We start from the raw sequence: 13,418 nt of genomic DNA on the forward strand, positions 1-13,418 counted from the left end.
TTGTTGTCTGCATGGGTCTCTACCCACTTTCTAATCTTTTTTGGTCTTTTTGTGGAAGGCATTTTTTTTTTTGTGGGGGCTAATAGTCTGTTACATTTATCTAAGGTGTTCCTAGTGCAAATTTTCAGTTTTCTTCCATCGAAGGGAAAAAGAATAACTGAGCTAGATTTATCCCCCTGCTCTTGGGGAGCATAGACCTCAGCTTTCTGGTCCCCTTCATCTCCCTTGATACATTTCTCCCATAGGCTTCCTGAGTATTGTCTTCCTTCCTCAAGGCATTGGGTTGATATGGAGCTCTGGGACAGAGTGATGCAGTTCCCTTCTTGATCCTCTTTCATTCCCTTCCCTTTGAGCAGCATGTCCATTTCCCAAACCTGCTGTGATTTCCATGCTGGAGCAAGCCTCCTGGGACCTTCAAGAAGATCTGAGAAACACTTATTCAGGTAAGAAGGGAAAACCCTTTGATTTATTCCTCTTACTGACCCTGCTCTTTTGCCCCTGAGGCATTGTGGCATGGTAAAAAGAACACTGGCTTTGGCCTCTGAACCTGGGTAAATCATTCCCTTTGAAGCTTGGTTTCTTCATCTCTCAATTGATATTTATACTGTCTGCCTTACCTGGATTGTTGTGGGCAAAGTACTGTTAAGGTTTCCAAAGTTCTCTAGAAATAAGAATTATTACTGTTATTATTTGTTGTGTTGAAGTCATTGGAGGCTGGAAAATTGGAGGATTTATACTTCAGGAACATTAATTGAACACCACTGAAGAGAGCCTTGAGGTTCCCACTCTTGTGGTAGTTGAGTGTGAGTATTATCACCAAAGTAAGCATGGTTCCCCAGCCCTCAGCAGAAGATGGAACTTGGTACCTTCTTCATTAGTTGTTACCTGTTTGGATGGTAATCAAGGCCTGGATCATATTTTTAGCTCTTACTTGAGAGTAGTGGGTCCTCTTAGTCTGCCTCCAAGTTCCAGAAGCCCTGAGGTCAAATCTTTTCATTGTCACTCACTAGTATGTGACTTTGGTTAAGGAAGTAAATTTCCACTCTTTAATCCTCGGCTTTCTCATATTCCATGAGGATGATTATCCTCAAACTCTATTCCTGAGAAATTGAGAAAATCAAATAGATTCTCTTTGGAATTAATTTCATTCTGTCTCCACTAATATTTTGTATAGCTGCTTAAGTCATGTTTCTTTGTCTCTGAGTTAAGTTCAAAAAAGTTCCTAAAAATCACTTTGCTATCTTTATGTCAAACCTGTTTTCTGTGCACCACTAGCTTTCCTTGCCAGGATACAGGTGGATATCAGGAAATCTGTTATCTCTGTACCAGTAGCCATCCTTGGAAGTATCAGATGGGCACAACCAATCAGCATCCCCTAGCAACAAGGAAGACACTCTCATCCTCCTTTCCACCAGTACAAGTTAGATGACTTGATCCTACATCCTGCCTACATTTTCCTCTCTATTTGTGTTTTTTTTTACTTCCCTAAACTATAAGAAGTCTTGTAAGTTCTACCTTGTGGTCTTTTTGCTTACTGAGGAATTAGACCTGTTTTGCTTGCAGACTGCATGCCTTTGGCATTAAATCACTGTGCTCAGATGTAGTTTCTCAATTTAGTTGCATCAGGTGGTGACCATAGCAAGAATGAGAGAGGCCCTCAGCCTCCAGGGACTCTCTGAGGAACCCTCTGGGAGCACTCTGCTGTATTTTAACTGAGGGACTTTTTTGTGAGAAACTGTCCTGAAGGTCAGATTTCTCCTCTGTCTTTGGTGGGGAAGGCTATCTTTGGGAAGTCCTTGAAGGGAATAGGTGAACCTCCATACTAATAGAGAAATCTCTATAAGGGAAAGTGGATTCCAGTAGTAGCAGCTGACTGATGGGTTACTCCTTGGAAAAACTTTTTAAAGCTTGGAACCAGTGGAAGCTCCCAGTTCAGCCAGAAGTGACCAAGAATTGGATTACATGAAATGTGGCCTAAAACTACGAGAGAAGTTTTTGACACTTTTGATTAGTGTGCAAATTAAAAGCTTTGAGATTGCTTTTAGAAAATTGTGCACACTAAACTTTTCAGTGAGCAATGATAAAATCCTAGCCAGCAAATGCTGTGTGTCTGAGTTGTCCTATTACTTACGTCTTGTAGACTAGCCTTTTTCTGAGACCAGCTCAGCCAAAGGAGGAAGAGTAGAAATTTTTCTTTAGAAAGTCTCTGGTAGGCATCAGAACAGTCTAGTAGTACTGGCTAAGAAATAGAGTGGAATAGATTAGGTATACAATACACAATAGTAAGGGGCTGCTAATGAATAGAGCACAAGGTCTGGAGTGAGGAAGACTCATCTTCCTGAGTTCAAATCTGACCTAAGACTCTAGGTGTGTGAACCTGGGAAAGTCACTTAACCCTGTTTGCCTCAGTTTCCTCATCTGTAAAATGAGCTGGGAGAAGGAAATGGCAAACCACTCCAGTATCTTTGCCAAGAAAACCTCAAATGGGGTCTAGAAGAGTCAGACATGACTGAAATGGCTGAACAACAGCAAACATGGTAGTAAATGACCTTTGTAATCTAAAAACCCAGGTTTTGGGAAAAAGATCTCAGTATTTGACAAAAATTGCTTGGGAAACTGGAAAACAGTATGGCAGACACTAGGTATAGACCAACATCTCACACTATACCAAGAAAAAAGTCAAAATGGGTACATTTTTTTTGCCATACAAAGGATGATACCATAAGAAAATCAGGAGAGCAAGGAATAGTTTATCCTGTTAGAACTGTGAAAAAGGGAAGAATTTATAACTAAACGAGATAGAGCATTGTGGGATGTAAAACAGATAATTTTAATTATTAAAAAGTTTTTGCATAAACAAAACCAATATAGTCAAGAGTAAAAGTAGGAAAGCAAAATAAAGTTTTTTTAGAGCAAGTTTCTCTCATAAAAGCCTCATTTTTCAAGTATATAGAGAGTCAAATTTATAAGAATACAAGTCACTCCCCATTTGGTACAATGGTCAGAGGATGTGAATAGGCAGAAGATACTTCTTTTCAGAAAAAGAAATCAAAGCTATCTAGTCATATGAAAAAATGCCCATAATCACTGTTGATTAGGGAAATGCAAATTAAAAAACTGTAAGGTACCACTTCACATCTATCAAATTGGCTAATATGACAAAAAAAGGAAGTTGACAGATATTGGGGGGATTGTGGGAAAACTGGGAAACTAATGCACTATTGAAGTTGTGAACTGTTCCAACCATTTTGGAGAGCAATTTGGAACTATGCCCAAAGGACTATAAAACTCAGCATATCTTTGACCCAGCAGTACCACTACTAGGATTGTATCCCAAAGAGAACAAAGAAATAGGAAAAGGTCCTATATATGCAAAAATATTTATAGCAGCTCTTTTTGTGGTGGCAAAAAAATTAGAAATTGAAGGGATGCCATTAATTGGGGAATGGCTAAACAAGTTGTGGTATATGATTGTGTTGGAATACTATTGTTATCTATGAGAAGTGATGAGCAAGACGGTTTCAGAAAAACCTGGGAATACTTATATAAACTGATGCAAAGTGAAGTGAGTAGAACCAGGTGATCATTGTACACGGGTAACAGCAATTATTGTGTGATGATGACTTAGCTATTCTCAGCAATACAGTGATCCAAGACAGCTGAAGGGCTTGCGATGAAAGATGCTATCCTCCAGAGAAACAGCTGAGAGTCTCACTGTAGATTGAACAATACTTTTTTTTTACTTTTTCTTTTCTTTCTTTTTTTTGGAGGGATGGTCTGTATTTTCTTTTGCAACATGCCTAATATGGAATTATGTTTTACATGACTGCACATGTATAACCTATATCAAAAAGCTTATCTTCTCAAGGAGGGTGCTGGCAGGGAGGGAGATAATTTGGAACTCAAAAATTAAAAAAAAAAAGATTTTAAAATTGTTTTTACGTGTAATTGAGAAAAATAATAAAAACATTCTTTAGAAAAAAAATCCCTCACTCTCTTACCTTCTCTCTGCCTTTCTAACCTCGGTCAAGTTAGAAGGCAGACAAGAGACACAGATAAGAGGGAATCTCTGTTCTCAGTCTGCAGATTAGAGACTAAATTTGTGACTTAAGTACAGTTTTTCTACTGTGAATTTCCAAAATGTGGTTTGAACATTTTTATAAATGCTGAAATATTTTATTGAGTTTTGAGGTAACAGAGTTTGTTTTTAAAAAAAAACAAGAATAAGACTTTGTGAAAGTTACAAGGGAACAGCACTTAGACCTTTTGTTTCTTTCCTTGGAGAGTGACAGATTTATTGTTTTAATGTAAGAGAAGATGTTTATTTCATTAATGAAAAGGGTTGCAGTTTGCAGTTTACATTTATCTGGTGCTTAAGAAGTGCTTATTATTGAACTTTTTCCATATATAGAAAGAAACTTGTTTAAATTAGAGAGCAACTAAAGAGTAAGTAAAAATTAATTTAGAAGAATGTTTTGGTGTTACTGCTTTATTTTCTCCTTCTAAATGATATAACAACCAAATTGCCTAGGTAAACTATAAAGTCTTTCTAAAACCCCAAAAGGTTTTTATAGTTAATTGGTATTCTGTATTAAAGATTTATGCTAAATTGTAGCAGAAATTTTCAGTGGAATGAAGATTAGTTTTATAGATAGTCTGGGATATGAGGAGTGTTGGATCAGAATATAAAAGAAAAAGACAGGTGTAGATTTAAAGGGAGTTATTAATCAAATTCCATTGAAGGGAAAGAGTTTAAACAAATGAGAGTGAGATGAGTAGGTAGAAAGTTAAAGAAAGTTGTAGTCTGTCTGTACTGACTGTGACATCTCCTTGAGATGACAATGAGAAATTTTATGTGATTAAACTTTTTGTTGTTAACTGTTATTGCAACAACATGAGAGAAATAATAATTTTTAAAAAGAGAGCTTGACAATATGAGTAATATAATATAAAACATGGAAAGGTACTAAAGGACAAACATTTCGGAAGGGAAATTATCATTCAAAAAAACTGTTGGAAAAAGTTTATACCAGTATGGTAAAAAAAATGAGATTTAATCCACATCTTACATTCAGTTCAATCCAATCAATATTAAGAGACTACTATGTGCCAGGCACTACACTAAGTTCTGGGGATACAAAAGGAGGCAAAAGGCAGTCCTAGCTGCCCTCAAGGAGCTTTCAATCTAATCATCCTAAATGACCATAAATTCCAAGTGAATGTACAGTCATTTACAGAATAGCTTAGGCAAGATAATCTAATGGAAATGAGACCTGGCAGCTTTCTTTGCAGGGGCTGGAGCTCCTGCCTCCTCAGCTGCTACGACTGGAGACTCAAAAAATAGAAAAAAACAGCACTCATCACTTAAGTCCCTGACACTGTCAAATAATTCAACATCAGAAACTAAAATGGCTTTCTTAATGGAAAGGACATGAAAAAAGATGTCACCATCTGATTAGCTACTACACCCCAAGGACCTTTTCATAAGACTTACAGCTAAAACTTCCTGTTTGTTCTTTGATACCTTTCCATGTTTTCTATTATCTGTTGCCCATATTGTTAAGCTCTTTTTTTTTTTTATATTATCTAAAAGCCAGAGAAGCTAGTCTTGGTTTTAGGAAGATCTGGGTTCAAGTCCTCCCTCTGACACACACTGGCAAGTGATTTCACACAAAACAGTTGCTGATCTGCATTGGTAGAGGGAGTTTCTTCACCAGGAGTTCCTTAAGCCAATAAAACCATAAGTCCATACTTCCCCCTGCCTCCCCCGCCCCCTCACACACACAAAAGAAGAAAAGCTGTGCACACTCAGAACGTTTTTGTATCAGTTGATACTTTTTCCATTGCTTATTAGAGTATGTGACAATTTTTGAATTTCTTTTTATGCTAGGTGGTGAACCCCATAATGAGGACGAGAAGTTGATGGTAAATCAGGAAATTGCTAAAGAAGATTCTCAATCATCATCTCTGGAAGGTCTCCAGACCAGTGTTCCTAAGCAGCGTCATTTTGAAGAGTCTTATGAACGAAAGAACAAGAAGGAGAGGCAGGGGGAAAATTCAGCTCTAGAGATAGTGAAGAGAAAGGAGAGAGATTTCAAGTACATGGCAGTCAAGGATGTAAAAGGGGAGACAGATGAGAATTTTGAGAGACATTTAAGCTCAAACCTTGTTAGTCATCAAAGAGTTCCCACACTAAAGAAAACCTACAAATGTGTTGAGTGTAGCGAATACTTTAGACATAGTTCAGATCTTTTTCAACATCAAAAAACTCATAGTGGAGAAAAATCCTTCAAACACAGTGAGGTTGGGAAAGCACTCAGTCATACTTTAGGACTTGATCAAGCTCAGAGAATAAAAGGTGAACATATGCCCTACAAATGCAAAGATTGTGACAAATCCTTCTATCATCGCTCACATCTCGAACACCACCAAAGACTTCATACACGGGAGAGACCATATAAATGTAAAGAGTGTGGGAAGACCTTCAGGTGGAGCTCAAACTTTGCTCGACATAGAAGAATTCATACTGGACCGAAACTCTATAAATGCCAAGAATGTGGAAAAGATTTCACTAGAATTTCCCAGTACATTATTCATCAACAAGGTCACTTTGGGAAGAAACAATGCATAAGTAATAGATACAGTAGAACTTTCAGGCACATCTCTGCATTTAATAAACATAGGAAAGTTCATAGTGGGGAGAAATGCTATAAGTGCAAAGAATGTGGGAAAACTTTTACAAGAAACAGAACCCTTCTTGATCATCAGAGAATTCACACTGGGGAGAAACCCTATAAATGCAAAGAGTGTGGGAAAACTTTTACAAGAAACAAAACCCTTAATGATCATCAGAGAATTCATACTGGGGAGAAACCCTATAGATGTAAAGACTGTGGGAAAACTTTTACAAGAAACAGGAGCCTTGTTGAGCATGAGAGAATTCACACTGGGGAGAGACCCTATGAATGTAGTGAGTGTGGGAAAGCCTTTAATCGTAAGTCGTACCTTTTTCTTCATGAGAGGACTCATAACCAAAAGAAGCCTTATAAATGCAACATTTGTGGGAAAGACTTTAGGTGGGGTTCAGGCTTTGCTCGACATCAAAAAAGCCATACTGAGGAGGACTGTGATGAAGGTAGTGAGCAAAGGAGAATTTTTCATCATGGATCTGATGTTCAACACCAGAAAATCCATACTGAAAAGAAGTCTCATGTGTGTCATGAATGTGGGAAAGCTTTCACTCGGAAGAGAACCCTTATTGATCACCAGAGAATTCACACTGGAGAGAAACCCTATAAGTGCAATCAATGTGGAAAGACTTTCAGTTGCAAGCCATACCTTATTGTACATCAGAGGACTCATAACTTTAAAGCTCATCAGAAAAATTACATCGTGAAAAATTGCTATGAATGTAATCAATGTGGAAAAATCTTTCCTCAAAAGTCATCACTTATTATGCATCAGAGACTTCATACTGGAGAACAACCTTATAAATGCAGTGTCTGTGGGAAAGGCTTCAGGTGGAAATCAAACTTCACTCAACATCAGAGAAGTCACACTAGGATGAGACATTATAAATGTCAAGAATGTGGTAAAGTCTTCAGCCAAAAAAACAGACTAGTTGATCACCAGATGAGTCATAGTGGAGAGAAACTCTTTAAAGATCAGCAGGGTGGCAAAACCTTCAATAGGAATACCAGACTTATTGAGCATCAACAAAGACGTGGTCATGATAAACCTTATAAATGTAATAAATGTGGGCAGTCCTTCAGCTGTGCCTCAGTCCTTAACTTACATCAGAAACTACATACCAGGGAGAAACCCTATGAAAATGATAGTACGAAAACTTTCTTTCAGAACTCAAGTCTTACCTCACATCAGAAGTTCCATATTAGAGAGAAAGTCTATAAATGTAACATGTGTGAGAAAGCCTTTCCTAAAAAATCCCAGCTTCTTATGCATGATAGATTTCACACCCGAGAGAGACCCTATAGATGTAATAAATGTGAGAAGAAGTTCAGATGGAGCTCAAACTTATCTCGACACCAGAAAAGCCACTTTGCAGAGTAAATTATGAAGTAAGGATTTTGTAGTTCTTATAGCCATTGCTACAAAAGACAACTTTTAAGGAGATCTCAGCTGTGTCATTGGTGATTCTGGGAAGGGAGTACTGATGATTGATTTTCTTTCCTGAAGGGCAATTTCCATCACACTCATGGCCAGGCTCAAGAATTTTCTACATATATCGGGGAACTTCTCCCAAAAGCAATGTTTGTAAAAATTAGGGGAGAGATTTTAAGCTTGTTTTTAGTTGAAGGAAATCATGAGAGCTAATATAACTAGCATCAGGAAGATTTGTCTTCCAGCCTCCCCTTTTGACACTAGCTGTGTAATACTGGTCGAGTCACTTAGACTTTGTAAAGGCAATCTTTTTTACTATCTAATTACTTCTCTATTGCACTTTTCACACTTGGAGGATATCTGAAAACTCACTAGTGCTTATAAGTGATATATGGGTCAGTACAAGGAATTACAAAATCCAAGGGTGGGGGAAAGGCTGGAGAGTGGGACAACGTGTGGGGGTATATGGAGTGTTCGGGCAAGAAGGAAAGAGTTGTTTCTTAATCTGAGAGGGGACTCAATGGAGAGGGGATTGAATTGGTTTCTCTACAAACAATATTTTTTTTTGGCCTGAAGAGAAGTCTGAATTTGTATGGAGTTGTGAGATTTGGCAGGGGGGTATGGGGGGAGTGGGCTTGAGATGTGCATGAGAGGGTGACCCTGTCTCTTATTGATACTTTGGCCCTATTTTTTTTGCTCATCAGAAACATAATTTAATATTTAAAGACTCGGTTTAATGTGTACCACCACCTTCCTCCCTTTGGCTTGGTATTCTTATTCACTCTGACCCTTGCCCCACCTGGTGCCTTTTTAAAAGTAATTTCATTGTTAGCATTTATCTTCAATCTTACAATGTTGTTCTTTGTAGTTTTGACTTAAGAAATTACTACGGAATGCTGTTTCCTTGGACAGGTTCAGGCCTTCCCATCTGAGTCATTTGAGGGAATTAGAACATAGTGCTAACAAAGTTTGTATTCTTATATGGGCCAGTTGTATGAAATGATTATTTTCAATTGATATATTTTCACTGTATTATCATTGAAGATTAGCATTTATTAAAATTAAATTTGTAAACAGAATCCATTTTTTATTTCTTTTCAAGAGTCTTCCACTTTCTTTTTTTTGGTCCTAGAAACACCTCTTTTTCCTTTGCCTTGTCACAGATTTTCCATAACCATCTCTTACATACCAGTTATTTGCCAATGAGGTTTAAATGCACATATAACATGTGAATGAAGTATATATAGTAGTAAAAAATTAGGGTAGGGGGAACTAATCAGAAACATAATAGGAAATTCAGGAAATTAAAATAAATAGGAAATAATATAGGAAATATAAATAAATATATTATAAATAAATAGGAAAAATTTTTTTCATATATTACATGAAAGCTAAATTCCCAGTAGCATGCATATTAAGCAATCAAAACATTGGTGCAACTTCTATTCTAGTAACAGACATTTTACACCCCCTTTAAAAATTTTTTGTTTTATAGGAGGGTATAAGGATGTGCAAAAAAATTCCTTGGAAGTGTTAAAACTCTGCTAAACCACATCTTAGGGTTTCTGTCTCCTTCCATGTAAGGCTGTTTGACCTGAAAAGACTATATATGGGATGTAACTGCATCCCTGAGCCCTCTTAGACTTCTCTTGATCTCAAAATAAGTAAGCTGTTGTGTGATGTAACTATCTTCAAGCCCTTGGAGACCTAACTACTTTCCAGAAGCCACTGCAATCCCTTGCCATCATTTCTAGCATTGGTTGCACCCTAGTTCATTACCACCACCACTAAAAACAACAATCTGGTCTTGGAGAGGGAATCATTTATTATTAATCATTTCCCACACTGCTACCTCCAGACTTCCCCTTAATATCTTAACTGTGACAGACATGGCTTGATTTGAATGGTTTCTCACTTTCTGACAAATAGATCTTATTATATTAGTCAAGTCACACATTTTAAGTGCCTCCAATGTGCCAGTCACTGTGCTAAGTGTTAATTGGCATAGGTTCCCCAAATACATAAGAAATTCAAACACAGGGTGGAAACCTTCAGGAATCCTATATCTCAGAGAAAGAATGCCCCTAGGAGACCATGGAAACCAGTTTACAGTTGAGCAGGAATCTCCTTTCCCACAAACCAAGTATATCATCCTATGCTTTCTGTGGTGGTTGTTCTGGTCCTTTTAGTACACATTTAGTATCATTTCCTGAGGCAGCTCATTCTTGTGGAAAGTGGAGGTCAGAATATCAGCACTAAGTCGGTCTCTCTACAATGCCAATCCATTGTTCCTGGGCAAGCCTCTAGTGTTTAGATCACCAATCTGGCACATCCTCCATATGACAGCCTTTCAAATACTTTAAGATAGTTATCTTGTCTCTAACCCCTTTCCCACTGGGGCCTTCTCTTATTGAGGCCAAACATCCCCAATTCTTCAAATATTCTTATAGCAAGATTCAAGACCCTTCCCCATGCCAGGAACCTTTCCCTCTAACTTCCTATAACGTGTTGCCTGGAATTGAAGACAGCAATCTAAATATGTTCTGATCAGGGCAAGCATGTATAGTAGGATTATTATCTTCCTCATTCTGGACACTTTATACAACTTAGAATCAAATTCATGTTTTTAGTTGCCATGCTAAAGTGCTGATTTATACTAGTCATTGCTGTTACTTATGGACACTACTGTCTCACATGTCCTCCCATCACAACTTATGAAGCTCATTTGATTGTTAGTATTCCAACACACTGATGCCCACTAAATATCTTCTTGTGAGACTGAAATCAACATTTTAATTTGTCAGAATCTTCTGGATCTTGACTTTTATCTGGTGTATTAGTTATCCCTTCTAGCTTTGTGTCATCTGCAAATCTGGCAAGCTTTTATTCCACAGAAGATTCTGGGGTATTCCATTAGAGACATTTATCCAAGTTAATACCAACCCAATTACTGACTACTCCCATCAGTTCTGTAGAGCTAGGTATCCTCTGGGCAGTACAGCTTTCTACATACCCACTTTACTGTGTTATGTGAATCTACTGAAGCAGCAACCTTGAATCCTATTATTTAGATAATATCAAAGGAATAAAGATTTGACAAACTCCATCCAATAAATCATACAAATTAAATTTCACCAATGAGAATATGAACTTTTATTCTAAGCAAAATTTGGTTATAGTAAAGCTGAGATTTCTTTCAATCATCACCTAGCACAAAACTTTTCCTTCTTTAAGATAATGGTAACTACTGCTGTTAAAAAAAATAAAGCTACTACATCACCAAGAATCAGATAATTTAGCTTCATTTTTATAAAAAAAAATAAACAGAAACTTTTGATTAAGGAAACAATAGTTCACAAATCTCTTATTAATGTTATTTTAGCCTTAAAAAAATTTCATCATGTTTTTCAAATTCACTCTAGTTAAGAGTACTGCCTTGCCTTTTAAAAGGTCAAGTGGTCTACCCAAGATGACATGAAGAATATTAAATAATACCTTTGTGCTGAACCCAAATCAGCCTAACAGTTATACTCTTATGGCCAATAACATACCACAAAATCTGCATTCTTGGTCCTATACCAAGGATATGGGGTAAGGGATTATCTGAGTGAAAATATAAACTAACCTAGGGATGATCATGAGGAGAGCTGAAGTACGTTTATGGTTTGACTCCTTTAAGAAATCAATAAAACCAATTCTCATGTTCTACAAAGACCTGGTCCAGGGGTTGGAAAAACAGAGGTTGTCCACATTCATACCCAAGTCTGGCGGATTTGCTCCTGGTTCTTCAGATTTTCATGAACCATCCTTGAAGGTATGATTCTGAGATGAGAAAACAAAGAAAAACCAACTTTCTGTGGTTGTTGTTTTCTGGTCCTTTTAGTCTGAATGAAGAATCTTCAAGATAAGGAAAAATCTGTAACTCCATGTAGTTAAAATTAATAAGAGGATGAAGGTACTGGATTTCTAAATCTATAAAGATACAAATGCTTGTGAATGATTTTTTTTTAAATGCATGGTTACGAAAATAGAAGAACAGGGCCTGGTAGGTTGATGAACAATTTGAATAAAGGTCTTGTGATTAGTCTGCATTTTTAAAGTAATCTTCATTTTCAATGGAGTAATATATGTTATCAGACTTTGTGACTTTTAAAAAACAAAGAAAATCTAAAGAAGCAAACCACAAGGAACATCCATTTTCTTTGCAATGGCTAATTTGCTTAGAGATGTTTAAACTTAGAAAAAATTAATAAAGATAATACTACTATGAATACCACAATAATTACTCCGCTCATGGCAAGCTGAATATTTTCTCTTTTCTGAACATATTCTCACTATAGATTTGGTTTAATCTTGATAACCAAGAAGATCAATGTTCTCATTAGTATTCAATTTACCTATAGAGCAATATACCATAATGGCAGTGATAACAAATGCTAGAATTTACATAGTGCTTTAAGATTTGCAACATGCTTCACCAATATCATCTCATTTTATCCTCACAATAACCCTGGGAGGTAGATTTTTATTATTTTTGTTTTATAGATGAAGAAACTGAGCCAGAAGGTTAAGTAACTTACCCAACCTGGAGTCAAGAATACCAAAGAGTAAATCTGGCCTCAGACACTTACTAGCTGTGTGACCCTGGGCAAGTCACTTAACATCTGTTTGCGTCAGGTTCCTCAACTGTAAAGTGGAGAAAATAATAGCACTTACCTCCCATGGTGGTTGTTAGGATAAAATAAGATAATATTTGGAAAGTGCCAGTACACCACTTAGTACAGTGTCTAGTATGTAGTAAGCACTACATAAATGTTGGGTTTTGGCCTTTTCCTGGAGAAGAACAAGTACTATTGCTTCGAACACCTAACCCCTTGTCCAATCACTCATAATTTTACCAAACCCTAACCTTGAATTACTTCCACTGTCTGTCTCCATTGTTCCTATATGTGTGCCCCTCAACAGAGCTAGAAAAAATCATGAAACTGTGTGGCCTAGATCAATTAAAATTTTGTTACATAAACTTAGCTGGGCCCTCAGTGCAGCAAGGCAATCCTTATGGATTTCCTAGTGGATTCACTATCCCACTCACCACAGCAACTGTATCGAAACATTTTATCCCTTCTTGATTCTTCCATAGCACCTTCTCCCCTTGTCCCAAGGGCCTGACAAAATACTTTACCAAAAAATTGAGGCTATTTGCTGAGAGATTACACCCAGTATTATCCCCACTCTCCCTTTAATCTTCAGACTCTTCCTGTCTACTGGTTCCTTCCCTGCTGCATACAAACCCATCC

General features: G+C 37.2%; 1 protein-coding gene across 1 annotated transcript in view; it reads left to right on the forward strand.

The window, feature by feature from the left end:
- Positions 1-9,200, forward strand: part of LOC138167147 (zinc finger protein 420-like) — a 28,328-nt gene extending 19,128 nt beyond the window's left edge. The window contains exons 6-7 of the mRNA XM_069095841.1: positions 357-443; positions 5,891-9,200. Coding sequence (XP_068951942.1) covers positions 357-443; positions 5,891-8,070 — 2,267 coding nt within the window. The 3' untranslated portion in view covers positions 8,071-9,200. The remainder of the gene's footprint in view (positions 1-356; positions 444-5,890) is intronic.
- The last annotated feature ends 4,218 nt before the right edge of the window (positions 9,201-13,418 follow it).

The sequence above is a fragment of the Petaurus breviceps genome, unplaced genomic scaffold (assembly GCF_028583685.1).
Source record: "Petaurus breviceps papuanus isolate PSGF00001 unplaced genomic scaffold, PetGlider_PUasm1.0 227, whole genome shotgun sequence".
Classification (NCBI taxonomy): domain Eukaryota; kingdom Metazoa; phylum Chordata; class Mammalia; order Diprotodontia; family Petauridae; genus Petaurus; species Petaurus breviceps.